This window comes from Mesoplodon mirus (genome assembly GCF_964341445.2).
Source record: "Mesoplodon mirus genome assembly, chromosome: 4".
NCBI lineage: Eukaryota > Metazoa > Chordata > Mammalia > Artiodactyla > Ziphiidae > Mesoplodon > Mesoplodon mirus.
The window spans coordinates 147,674,173-147,689,275 of NC_138979.1; the positions used below are offsets into that span (position 1 = coordinate 147,674,173).

Sequence of the window (15,103 nt, forward strand, 5' to 3'; positions counted from 1 at the left end):
TGATGTATGCAAATCAATCAGCATGATACATCACATTAATAGAATGAAAGAAAAAAATCATATGATCATCCCAATAGTTGCAGAGACAGCATTTGACAAATTCAACTCATTCATGATAAAACTCTTAAAAAATTAGGTATAGAAGAAACTCACCTCAACATAATAAGCATAATAAAGGCTATATATGATAAGCCCATAGCTAACATCATACACAATAATAAAAGATTGAAAGCTTTTCCTCTAAGATCAGGAGCAAGACAAGAGTGTCCACTCCCATTCAACATAGTATTGAGAGACCATGTCAGAGCATTCAGGCAAGAAAAAGAAATAAAAAGCCTCAAAATTGGAAAGTAAGAGGTAAAATTATTTCTGTTTGAAGATGGCATGATTTTACATATAGAAAATCCTAAAGACTCCACCAAAAAATTGTTACATCTAAACAACAAATTCACTAAAGTTGCAAGATACATAATAAACATCCAAAAATCAGTAGCATTTCTGTACACTAACAAATTATCTGAAAAAGGAATAAAGGAAATGATCCCATTTATACCAAAACAATTAAATACTTAGGAATAAACTTAACCAAAGAGGTAAAAGACCTCTACTCTGAAAACTACAAGACACTGGTGAAAAAAATTGAAGACAGAAATAAATGGAAACGTATCCCATGTTCACAGATTGGAAGAATTAATATTGCTAAAATGCCAATACTACCAAAAGCCATCTATAGATTCAGGATGATCTCTATCAAGATTCTAATGACATTTTTTACGGAAGTAGAAAAAAATATCCAAAAATTTATATGGAATCACAAAAGAAAAGTCAAAGTAATCCTGAGAAAGAACAAGGAGGGAGGCACCACACTCCTGATTTCAAGCTATAGTCATCAAAACAGAATGGTACTGATATAAAAACAGACAAACAGATCAATGGACCAGAACTGAGAGCCCAGAAATAAACCCAAGCACACACAATTAACTGATATTTGACAGGGGAGCCAAGAATACTCAACGGAGAAAAGAAAGTCTCTTCAATAAATGGTGTTGGGAAAATAGGATATTCATATGTAAAAGAATGAAACCAGACCCACTACCTTACATCACTCACAAAAATTAACTCAAAACAGAGTAAAGACTTAAATGTAAGACCTGACACCACGAAACTCCTAGAAGAAAATATAGGAAAAAAGATCCTTGATATGAGTCTTGGCAACAATATTGGATATGACACCTAAAGCACAAGCAACAGAATGAAAAATAAATGGGATTGCATCAAACTAAGAAGCTTCTGCACAACAAAAGAAACAATCAACAATGTGAAAAGACAACTTACAAAATGGGAAAATATATTTGTAAACCATATATCCAATAAAGGGTTAACATCCAAAATATATAAAGAAATTATACAACACACAGCAAACAAACAAATAATTCAATTAAAAAATGGGCAAACAATCTGAATGGGCATTTTTCCAAAGAAGATATACAAATGGCCAACAGGTACATGAAAAGATGCTCAACGTCACTAGTCACTAGGAAAATGCAAATTAAAAACACAATGAGGGACTTCCCTGGTGGTCCAGTGGTTAAGAATCTGCCTGTCAATGCAGGGGACATGGGTTCGATCCCTCATCCAGGAAGATCCCACATGCTGTGGGGCAACTAAGCCCGTGCACCACAACTACTGAGCTCATGTTCTAGAGCCCGTGCACCACAACTACCGAAGCCCATGCACTCTAGAGCCTGTACACTGCAACTACTGAGCCCATGGGCCACAACTACTGAAGCCCGTGCACCTAGAGCCCATGTTCCACAACAATAAAAGCTACTGCAATGAGAAGCCCGCACACCACAACAAATAGCCCCCGCTTGCCACAACTACAAAAAGCCTGCGTGCATCAATGAAGACCTAGTGCAGCCAAAAAAAGAAAAAAACAACAACAGAAACACAATGAGATATCTTCTCATACCTGTTAGAATGGCCATCATCAAAAAGACAAGAAATAACAAATGTTGGAGAGGATGTACAGAAAAAGGAACTCTTGGGCTTCCCTGGTGGCGCAGTGGTTGAGAGTCTGCCTGCCAGTGCGGGGGACACGGGTTCAAGCCCTGGTCTGGGAAGGTCCCACATGCCGCGGAGCAACTAGGCCCGTGAGCCACAACTACTGAGCCTGTGCGTCTGGAGCTTGTGCTCCGCAACAAGAGAGGCCATGACAGTGAGAGGCCCACGCACTGTGATGAAGAGTGGCCCCCACTTGCCGCAACTAGAGAAAGCCCTTGCACAGAAACGAAGACCCAACGCAGCCAAAAATAAATAAATAAATAAATAAATAAACAAATAAAATTAAAAAAAAAAAAAGAAAAAGGAACTCTTGTGCACTATTGGTGGGATTACAGACTGCTAAAGCCACTGTGGAAAACAGTATGGAAGTTCCTCACAAAATTAAAAATAGAACCACTATATGATCCAGCAATTCCACTTCTGGGAATATATCCAAAAGAAATGAAACACTAACTTGAAAAGATATCTGTGCCCCTATGTTCATAGCAGCGTTATTTATAATAACCAAGACATGGAAATAACCTGTGTGTGAAATGATGGATGAATGGATAAAGAAGTTGTGAGATATCTAAATATGTATTCGTACATATACAAATACTACTCAGCCATAAAAAAGGAGAAAATCCTGTCACTTACAACAACATGGATGGACCTTGAGGGCATTATACTAAGTGAAATAAGTGTCAGACCTGTATGATCTCACTTATAAGTAGAAACTAAAAAATTAGAAAAGAAAGAAACCAAACTCCCAGAAAAAGAGATCAGATTTGTGGTTGCCAGAGGTGAGAGTATGGAGAGGGGAAATTGGGAGAAGGTGGTCAAAAGGTACAAACTTCCAGTTATAAGATAAATAAGTACTAGGGATGTAATGTACAACATGATGCCATAGTTAATGTTACTGTGTTATATATATGAAAATTGTTAAGGACTAAATCCTAAAAGTTCTCATAACAAAGGAGAAAAAAAAATTTTTAATTGTATCTATATTTGATGATGGATGCTAACTAAATTTACTGCAGGAATCATTTCACAATATAAGTACTTCAAACCATTATGTAACACACCTTAAATTTATACAGTGGTATATGACAATTTTATCTCAGTAAAACGTGGGGGGAGGCTAAGAAAAGTAAGGTCCAGGAGTTTAAGAGAATTAGGAGAAGTCAGGGAGGGAAGATATGTATTATAATATTTGAAAATGCTGAAGTGAATGAGTGTCAAATGAGAATGTCGAAGGGGAGAATGTAAATAGATTTAATATTTTAGATAGTCGCATTTAAAGAATGTCTACAATTGCTGGATTTGTTCTGGTCTTGTGGCATTTAATAACCATTTATGACAATTCCAAAATTTATGTCTCACCCCAATGAATTCCAGGTTCATATATAAAATTTCCTACTTACTTTCACTCAGATATCTAATATAGGCTTTTCAGTGATAACACTTCTAAAATTAAACTCCTGTCAATCTCAAATTAACTTCTACAGCCTTCTATATTTCAACAGATGTTAATTCCATTCTTAAAATTATTCAGGTCAAAATCTTGGCATCATCCTTCTTTCTCTTAATCCTTACATCCAGTCCATAAGCAGATCCTTACAACTCTACCTTCAGAAAACTTAATAACCAAAATCTGACCTTTCTCACCACTTCCACTGACATCATCCGCACCATTACCAGTTCTCACCTGTACTATTTCAATAGCTCCCTGATCAATCTCCCTGATCTCCCCCACGTTTCCATATGGTCTGTTCTCTGTATAGGAGCCAAACAATTCTTTTAAAACCTGTCAGATCATTTCAGTCCTTGCTGAAAACTCTCCAATAGCTTCCCATCTCAAACAGAAAAAAAAACACCCCAAAGTCCTTAAATGGTCTAAGTGTCCCCTATGGTTTGCTCTCCCTCCAACTTCTCTGATTTAATTTCTTACCAGTTTTTCCTTCCTTATTTGATTCCAATCATATCAATTAAGCTGCTGTTCAATGAACATGCTGAGCACACTCCCATCTCAAGGCCTTTGAACCCTCTGCCTAGAACAGTTATCCCAGTAGCTTGTACCTGCACCTCCTTCAGGTCTCTGCTCAAATGCTGCCTTTTAGTGATGCCTTCTCTGATTCCCTTGGAACACAGCAACTATCTTCCCAATGCGAATACTCCCTACTTCCCTTACTCTGCTTTAGTTTTCTTCATAATATTTATCCCCACAAGTGAGTAGAGTTAACATCAGGCCTGTGCTGATCCAGGCCCATCTGGAAGAATGACCTTGGAGTCTGACTCATCACAGCACTGTTTTCTTAGAAAATAAGAATTAAGGTAAATGTATAATGATGTGTTTGAGTAGTGTACTGGGTGGCACTACACCTGAATTAGAGGACCTGTGACTTGGTATATAGTCCTTCCTAGCTCTCAGGTGGGAAACCAAGGCTGCAGCTTTTGTGTGTCAAGGTGATTTACCTGCATCATGTCTTTTGTCCATAGCAGCTTTACATATCCCATGTAGATGAGGTAGCCAAAGAAAGCTTATTATTTGGGTTGCCGGTGGGCCTCTCAATAAGATAAACATGCTGTACATGCTGTTATCTCCTATCCTGTATCTTTCTATAAAGTTAAGTAAATCTAAGACTAAAAATTGTGACAGTGAGTCTGACTGCCAATTCAAATCCATGTCAACTGTTTTTTAGTGCATTACCTTACATATAATCATTGTCTATTTTCAGTTTCTCCCACTAGAACATAAACCCTATGAGAATTTTGCATTCTTGTCCACTATTCTATCACCAGAGCCAGAAGCAGTACCTGATATAAAATATACTATATATACATACATTTATTTTTATATGTTGAATAAATGAACTAATCAATGGATAAATGAAGAAAGAAGGTCCAATAAAAAGTAAGCCCCAGCGAGACAAGAAGAAATCCAAAAACTCCAGAAGGGAGATGGGAATAGTCAACAATATCAAATGCTGCAAAGTGACTGAATATAATAATAAAAATAAAATACTCATAATGTTTGATAATTAGTAAGTCATTAGTAATATTGGAAAAAGCAAGTTTTGGTAGAGTAGTGAGAGAAGAAGCTAAATTGCTAAAAATAATAATAATTAGTGAATGGTGCAGAAGTAACGGATATTTTTAAAGAATAAACTGAGTGCCTAAGAAAATCAGAGACAAACTAAACACAAATGGTGAAAGTTAACATGGTTTTATATATAGCAAACTTCAAATCACTTACCATTTTCTTGTTGTGATGAGAGAAGATTTAAATTTCCCGCAGAATAATGTTCATTAAACTGAAAAATAATTTTCATTAAATATTACTCATGAAATCAGTAGAACAGTAGGTATAGCATTTATATTAGACTCTAAAGTCTAGTTCTTGTAATAAGCATAATTAGGGTAGACAAAATTGCAACATTCTATATAGTGCTTTATTGTAATTAAAAAGAGACCTATCTTCAAAACTATCATTGACTTATATTAAAATAAGGTTTATTGATTTGACTCTGGCAATAGATAAAATATTAATAGGCTATATATATATTATACCAAGGATACTTCCTACTTTGGAATATTAATATAACCTAAAATTCTAATTAACTTTGTTTTATTCTGAAGGCCTTTTACAAATCAGGTTGTTGTTACTGCTTTCCTGACTATAAAAATAATACAAAGTATTACAGCTTCATGTCAGTTCAAATAAAGTTTTGCTGCCAAAAGAGTCCATTTTCTCTGTAAAACAGGGTTTTCAAAAAATGGGATCATGAAACAGTTTTCTGTCCTCTTTTTTTTTTGTCTTAACATTGCATTATGAGCATTTTTCCAAATAACTATTCTTCCAAAACCTTATTCTTTTTATGGCATTTTAATATTCCTCTAATATGGACATACAATATAGTTTCAATCATGCTTTTGTTTAAAACATTTAGGTTGTTTCTATTTTTTTCTAATATAAATCACAGTTGAATATATACTATTATGCACAGATTTATACTTCTTTGACAATTAATAAGGAAAGCTGTTTTTCCCAGAGATTTTATAAGGCACTTGAATTTCTTTTTCGGTGAATTATCTATTCACCAAGTAGACTCTGTCCATACCTCTACTGAGGCAGCAATTTTCTTGCTGGTACATATAAGCTCTTTATATAATAAAGATCTTAACTGTTTGTCATATTATTGCAAATATTTTATAACACATTATCATTTTGCCTTAAAATTTTTTTAACATATAAAATTTTATATGTAACCAAACCAAAACCCTCTTTATTTTCTTTTGTCTCTTCTTCCATTGTTTTTATGCTTAGAGAATACTTCCTTCTCTTAAGATCTGGTAAATATTCACCTATATTTCTTCTGAAATATTTTATGGTTAACATTTTAAAATGTAATGCATCTATAATATCTATTGGTGTACAGTGTAAGACAAATGCCTAATTTATCCCCACTAATTTGTGGTCCTATCTATATCGCATTCTAAATTCTTTTGTTTCAAGACATTTCCCATGCCATTGATCAATCAATCAATCCTTGTACCTTTACCACACTATTTTGATTGCTCTAGGTTTATAGGATATTTTAATATGTAAAAGTGAAGTTCCCCCTTATCAGTCTTCTATTTCATAATATTCTCTTATTATTAAAACCAGTAGGAGCCATAATAATAGCCTCTCTTTCATTCCTAATATAGGTAAATTTTATCTTTTTATTTGTCAATCTAGTAAGTTTACAAATTTTGTCAATGTTTTTCAAACAACCAACTCTGGCTTTGCTAACTTTCTCTATTGTTTGTTTTCTATTTCTATTTCTATAGAAATTTCTATTTCTATTTCTATTTTTCTTCTTTTTTTAGCTTTTCAAGGTGGAATTTTAGGTCACCGATTACAGACCTTTCTTCTTTTCTATTAATTTAATTATTTAAATGGTTAATTAAATTATTTAAAGTTATTTTGCTCTGGCTTTGGCAGCAACCTACAGTTTCTGATATGCTGAATTTTCATAACCATTCATTTCAAAATCTTTTCTAATTTCTTCTTTGATCCATGGCCTAAATATTTAGGACTTTCCTAATAGCTTATTGATTTCCAATTTAATTCCATTATGATCAGATAACATACTCCATATAATTTCTATCCTTTTAAATTTATTAGGAGCCATTTAATGGCCCAGAATATGGTCTATCTTGGTGAATGTACCATCAGTGCTTGAAAAGAATAAATATGCTGCAGTTGTTAGATGTGGTATTCTATAAATGTCTGTTAAGTCAAGGGGGTCGATGGGGTTGTTCAGATTTTATATAAGATCTTTCTTGATGGTGTTGCCTAATTCTATCAATTGCTGAGAAAGGGGTATTAAAAATCTCCAACTAAGTTTGTGTTTTTGTCTCTTTCTCCCTTTAATCCTGTCAATTTTTGTTTCTACATACACATGTAGTTGAAAAGACCAACTACCTACCTGAAAATTTTTTCACACTGAGAATATATGAAGTTTGTTTAGAATTACAAAGCCAAATTAATTTTTAAACTGCCTTTAACTGCAATTTAAATCATTGCTATCCTGAGATTCTGTTTTATCAACAGATGTCAATTTGAGCCACCTGAAGTTGAAAACATAAAGATAATGGGGAAACGTTGTTATGCTATCAATACTCAGAATCTTTTAAAAAATTGCCTCTGCAAGTGGTATTGGGAAAGTTGGAGAGCTACATGTAAATCAACGAAGTTAGAACACACTTTCATGCCATACACAAAAATAAACTCAAAATGACTTAAAGACTTAAATATAAAACAAAACACCATAAAACTCCTAGAAGAGAACATAGGCGAAACATTCTCTGACATAAATCATACCAATGTTTTCTTAGGTCAGTCACCCAATGCAACAGAAATAAAAGCAAAAATAAACAAATAGAACCTAATCAAACTTACAAGCTGTTGCACAGCAAAAGAAACCTTAAACAAAACGAAAAGACAACCTACAGACTGGGAGAAAATATTTTCAAATGATGTGACCGACAGGGCTTAATTTCCAAAACATACAAACAGCTCATACAACTCAACAACAACAACAAAACAAACAACCCAATCAAAAAATGGGCAGAAGAATTAAACAGACATTTCTCCAAAGAAGACATACAGATGGCCAATAGGCACATGAAAAGATGCTTAATATCGCTAATCATTAGAGAAATACAAATCAAAAGTACAATGAGATACCACCTCACACCAGTCAGAGTGGCCATAATTAAAAAGTTTACAAATAACAAATGCTGGAGAGGGTGTGGAGAAAAGGGAACCCTCCTACACTGTTGGTGGGAATGTAAATTGGTGCAGCCACAATGGAAAGTATGGAGGTTCCTCAAAAAACTAAACATAGAGTTGTCATACGATCCAGCAATCCCAGTCCTGGACATATATCCAGACAAAATTATAATTCTAAAAAATACATACACCCCTGTGTTCACAGCAGCACTACTTATAATAGCCAAGATGTGGAAACGACCTAAATGTTTATCGACAGATGAATGGATAAAGAAGATGTGGCATATATATATACAATGGAATGTTACTCAGTCATTAAAAAGAATGAAATGATGCCATGTTGCAGCAACATGGATGAACCTAAAAATTATCATACTAAGCGAAGTAAGTCAGAAAGAGAAGTACAAATACCATATGATATCACTTACATGTGGAATCTAAAATATGACACAAGTCAACGTATCTACAAAACAAAAACATACAGATATAGAGAATGGACTTGTGGTTGCCAAGGAGGGGGGAGGGGAGGGAAGAATTGGGAGTCTAGGATTAGCAAAGGCAGACTTTGTATATAGGATGGATAAACAACAAGTTCTGGCTGTACAGCACAGGGAACTATATTCAATATCCTGTGGCGAACCATAATGGAAAAGAATATGAAAAAGAATATATATATATATAACTGACCCACTTTGCTGTACAGCAGAAATGAACACAACATTGTGAATCAACTATACATCAATAAAAAATTTTTTTAATAAAATAAATTGCCTCTGTTTTGTACTGTGCTCCAAGGAAGTTTAGTATTAAAGAATTAAACTTTTTGAGGTTTCAGTGTACAATTTTTTTAGAAATAAAACTTTAGCTTCTCATATTACCTGATGTGATGAGATTTCTGAATCAAATACAGAAGAATCAAATAAATTCAATCCAGGAGATCTAGAAGTATAACTCATAAGAAAAGAAAATCCAGGGGATTCCTTTTGTGTTTGACATTCAGTAGCTGTATTTCTATTTCTGATACAGAGAAATAAGAAATCATCAAAATGTTAAATACATATTATTAAATATTGCAGACTGGTAAGCACCATAGGCAATGGCAGAGAGGTAAGAATTAGCATAGCAGGAAAAGGGAGGAAGTAGTTATTGAAGTGACAAACCTATGGAGAAAAAAACAAACCTATGGTTTTGGGTGGAGAATAATATTAACTAAAGTAGAATAATCAATTATGAAATGATAATAAAGAATTCCTACTAAGAATATACTGTCAGTCTCTATTCTATGTATTTTCATCATCATTAATTTACTTATTCCTCACAATAACCCTATGAGATAGCTACCATTATTATCACCTCCATTTCAGAGAAGAGGATTTTGAAGCATAGGAAGATTAAATGATTTGCTCAAAAGAATGTAAGTGCCAGAGTTGGGATTTGAGTGTAGCTAGCAACAAAGATTCAAAGTCTAAGCTCTTAAGCCTGATGCTATACTGTCCCCAAGATCTTGAGAGCAGTCACAAAATTTTAGTCTTAATGAGAAGCCAGCCATGACAGATTGTTTCATAAGGGAGTTAAGTTATAAAATGATTTGGGGAAAATAACTAGACAAGACAGTATATAACACGTGGTTAAAACATGAATTCTGGAGGCAGAACTGCCTGGGTTTAAATCTCAACTCTGTCAGCAACGAGTTGTATCACCTGTGATTCTGTTTCTTCATCTATAAAATAAGGATAATAATGTACTTACATCTCATAAAGCCGTTGTGAATATGAAAGGAGCAATATTTATTAAATGCTTACACATAGTGCTATTAAGTGCATGTTAAGTAATAGAAGTCTGAAGATACTTCTATAACTCTCTCCATGATCATTAATGAGTCACTTTACAGATTGGTTTTCTCATCCATAAATATGAGAGGTTTTAGTATACGATTGCCACATCCTTTTACAGTTCTCAGATTTGATGATGAGTTCCACTTTGAACATGCTGTGTTTGAGTCAACAGCATGACACTCATATATAAAAATCTTAGTAGCAATTTAAAAAAGAGAGTAGAACACAGGTGAGAGATTCCTGATGAAGTGAAATCTGTTTGACATATATTTTAGAAGAATCTCAGCGTTAAGATTTAAGAAAAGATTGAACTAAACAGAGAGCTTGAATGCAGCACTATTTTCTTGGCTGTAAACTACAAATCTGTATTTTCCAAAGTTAAATAATGATGTTACAGATATTTATGCCTACCAAGGTTACTTAAAAGAATGGTATCTCTTGTTTTAGACACTATAACATTAAGGAAAAATGACTGCTGGAACATTATTCAATGATGTCCACAACCTACCAAATGTGATAGTAACTTTAGCTTGACATTTAAAATTTTTCCATACATTTTTTATTCTTCTGAAAATCTTAAATCTTATACTATTGAACTTGATAAGTACTCAGGATCTAGTCCACCTTCAGCTAAATGTTTCAGGGAAAATGGGGAAGAGGATCTATGAAACGAGATGGCAGAATGTTTATAACTGTTCCAACAGAGTGATAGGTACATGAGAGTTCATTATACTACTCTCTCTCTCCTTTGTATATTTGAAATATTCCATAATAAAAACTTTTTAAAGTTACAGGTATTAGGCATTTTACTATTCCTATCAATTACTTACATAACTCAATATGTAGATTCTTTCACTATAATTACTAATTAAAATCTTACATTTCAAATGAGGGGGTTTTAGGTAATTTCTCCACAGAGTCAAGTGTTCTCACAGCTTCAGGAGTCCTTAAAAATAAAGGAATTTCAGGAGTTCGTGGAAGAATCTCAGCCCTTTCTTCTACTTCATCACTATTACTTTCTATTGGCTTCCCCAAATGTTCGGCATATGTAACCTGCAAATTCAAAGTAACAGAAAACTATAAAAATGACTGTTATTGCATTAATAAACTCATATATGTAAAATATGAGGTTTAAAACATCATATTAACATATGATGTTATCATTTCATAGAAAAAATAAGTAAAATAAGAATAATTGGTGAAAGTGATACCAAAATATATCTTCAAAAAACAGGAAAATAATTATTTTTAATTTTCCAATTTTTCTTTTCTTCCCAGCTCTATCTCACCTACCCCTACCTGAAAAAGTAACTCATAACCAGGACATACTCAGATTGATGAAGAAAAATGGTTAGGAATGATTTTTCTTTTAAAATTTCCACATCATGCTCTGGGTCAAGATTTGTATACGATATCCCCTTGAAAGAAAAGAGCAATCTTGCCCTCACTTGTTATGTTCTTTGCACTTTTTGCCCTAATAAATTCATTATACTACTTTCCCTGCAAAGATTGAGAACTTGAATACTAATTTTCCTTTATATCATTTTGTAGGCTAGGAATATGATTTCTCAAATGTTTTGTTACCAAATCCCATTACGGAAACAGTTTGGGTCCCTCCAGCAAAAAAATGAAAATATGCTTTTTACCTGTATTTCTTTACAGCAGAATACTACTCTTGTTTCTCCTGTCTTATCCCTTAGTAGCTACGGTACACTCACTGCCTACACCTATCATCGCTAAAGCTTTCCACTATTAAAAAATATTTTGAAGATACTTTTGTGGCAGCCTGGGCAAATAATTCAATCTTACCAAACAAAATTGTTTTCTTCAGTTATGATTTAGTTGTTGTGGTATCAATTATATATAGTCAATTATTAATGACAATTTTTTGTGTAAATTTTCATGTAAACTTTTTGTGGCTTCATTTTTAAATCTATAACTCCTCCAAGGGATAGAATCTGTAACATCACAGCAACTTGATTACCAAACTAATAAGATCTAGACCTCACATAAATAATCTTCATTATACCCAACTGAAATTAAAACGGAAACAGAATATTTTAAATTGTAATATTTTGCTTAGAAATTAGAAACCAAACATTTGACTTACTTGTGAAGTACATTTTGATTCTTTCAATTGTTTTACCATCCCTTTATCTCCACACTCAGCATCTGTTTGTTATATGAGAACAAAATATATTTTCTGTTTGTAATTTAATTGTAAATAAAACATATTAGCCAAACCATATGAAATTGCCAATATTTAACTATTCTGGGTCTATAAAAATGGAAATTTTAGGGCTTCCCTGGTGGCGCAGTGGTTGAGAGTCCACCTGCCAATGCAGGGGACACGGGTTCGTGCCCCGGTCCGGGAAGATCCCACATGCCGCGGAGCGGCTGGGCCTGTGAGCCATGGCCGCTGAGCCTGCGCGTCCGGAGCCTGTGCTCCGCAAAGGGAGAGGCCGCAACAGTGAGAGGCCCGCGTACCGCAAAAAAAAAAAAAAAAAAAAAAAAAAAGGAAATTTTAGATAGTTCAACCCAATACATAAAGAGAATAAAACCTATATGAACAGTTTAACAAACAAAATTATAAAGAGAACACCCCATGTAACCACCACCTAGGTAAAGAAATAGAACCTTATGAGTTCTCCATAAGGCCTCATATTCCACATATCTTCCTCCTCATTGGTAAACACTATCCTGACTTCTGTAATAATCAATACCCTGATTTGCTTTATACAGTTTTATCACCTAAGCAATATAGTTTTTTTCTCCTGTTTTAAAATGTTGTATGATGAAATAATAATACATTTGTCATGCTTTTTTTTGTTTAGTATACACTTATGAGATTCATATGTATTGTTGCATATAGACATAGTTTGCTTCCTTTTACGGATGTAAAGTATTCCAATGTACAAACACAACACAATATATCTATCCATTCTATTGCAAATGGACATTTGGGGTGTTTCTGCTTTGAGGCTATTACAAACAATGTTGTTAACATTCTTCTACATATATACTTGTATATATGTACTTGTATTTCTCTAGGTATATACCTAGGAGTGGAATTACAAAATACAGGGTAGTGTTTCTTTCATTTTACCAGATGTCAACCTATTTTCCAAACTTTAGTTTTGAAACTATTCACCAATTTTTGTTGTGGCAGCTAGCCATCCTGAGCTACCCTAGGAAATCATTCAATTTCACCAGACAAAATTACTAGTTCCAATTATAATTTAGTTATATGACAATATATTTCATTTATAAATGACAGTCCCTACCAATAGTTATGAGAGTTCTAACTGTCCTACATTCTCATCAACATCTAGTATTGTCAGACTTTCCGAATTTTGCTCATCTGATGGGTGTATAATATCTCATTGTGGGTTTATTTTTCAGTTTCCTGATTTGTTGAACATCTTTTCATATGTTTATCTGCCACAAAAGTTTCTCTATTTGAAGTGCCTATTCATTTATTTTGCACATATTTCTTATTGGGTTGTCCATATTTTTATTCTTGGTTTGTAGAAGTTTTTTATACATTTTTGGAAACGAGTCCTTTGACAGTTTTATGTATTGGAAATATATTCTCTTGCCTCCCATTCTTTTCATAGTGTCTTTTGATGAACAGAAATTCTTAAGTTTAATATAGCCAAATTTATCAATTTTTCTTTTATGATTGGGCTTTTTAATTTTTCTAAGAAATTCTTTCCTATCTTGAATAAATGTTTCCCTATTTGGTCATCTGAATGCTTTATAGTTTTGTCTCGAGTTCAGTCACACTACTATTTTCACCACATATTAACTTCTTCAAAAGATAGGGTTGGAGATTGTTGAAGAGAGTCTTTTCTTCTTCCAAGATAATTATATGCCTTCTTGGGTGTGAAGCCTCACCATACATGCTCAACGGCAACCAGGACTATGCCAGATACATGCATTTCCCCATATATCTGTATTAGGGGGTATATTGTTCCTAGAGATTATCCGTTCCTCCCTTGTCTAACACTCTGTCAGCTTAGCATATATAGAGGATTATAAACAGGTGAAATATATCACCTGGGCAGATAAGATATAATTCTTTTTTCCAGAAGAAAGCAGGAAGAATATCCATCTGCATTAAATAAGCATATTGTCTTGGTTGAATCCTATATTGAGAGTGAGAGGAATAGACTCATAGTATATTATATGACCATTCTGAATGTGCATACATTTGCAGAATTTTACACTGCCAGAATGAGCCATTTTTTTAATTTCAAAATAAGTCAGTAATCCACATGCTATAGACAAGAAGAGGTAAAGACTTTTATATAGCCTAATGAATGGAATAATTACTATTCGTTATTGGGCTACCAAATATATATATATATATATATATATACATATATATCTATGTGTCTCTATGATATATTATATATTTTATATATACATATACATACATGTATACATATACATACACATATATACATAGAGAATGAGTCTCTGTCTCTTAAGGGTGCATCAAAGTTCCAATAGCTAGTTGATTCTAGGATAATAAACTCATACGTATATATTCTGTGACCTTTCTATGATTTTATTCAAAGAAAATAATCCAAGATAATAAAATATTTATATAAAAGAATATAGTAGCATTATTTATAACAGCAAAAAACCTGGAAATAACAAAATATTCACTGTGAGAGAATGGCTAAATAAATTACAGCATACCGATGCAAAGACCTATTATAAGTCATCACAAATAAAATCTATTTAATGGCATGGAAAAATATCTTCAACAGTACATCAAATGGAAAGAAAAGGATACAAAATAATATACATAGTATGCTTCAAATTTGGAGGAATAAACTAAAAGAACAAAACACAGATATGCATAGAAAAAATATAAGAATATACAACAGCATTATGTAGTGTCAGTTATATCTGGGTGGTCGTATTTTTGTTTCTT

The 15,103-nt window shown here is 33.4% G+C and overlaps 1 protein-coding gene across 1 annotated transcript in view; it reads right to left on the bottom strand.

Annotated features, from left to right (window-relative positions):
• LOC309802147 (protein SIX6OS1) overlaps nucleotides 1–15,103 on the bottom strand; it is a gene marked incomplete at both ends in the record, with an annotated part of 52,785 nt that overhangs the window by 3,534 nt on the left and 34,148 nt on the right. The window contains 4 exons of the mRNA XM_082617435.1: nucleotides 5,300–5,357; nucleotides 9,202–9,340; nucleotides 11,039–11,211; nucleotides 12,269–12,330. Of these exons, the coding sequence (XP_082473561.1) occupies nucleotides 5,300–5,357; nucleotides 9,202–9,340; nucleotides 11,039–11,211; nucleotides 12,269–12,330 (432 nt within the window). The remainder of the gene's footprint in view (nucleotides 1–5,299; nucleotides 5,358–9,201; nucleotides 9,341–11,038; nucleotides 11,212–12,268; nucleotides 12,331–15,103) is intronic.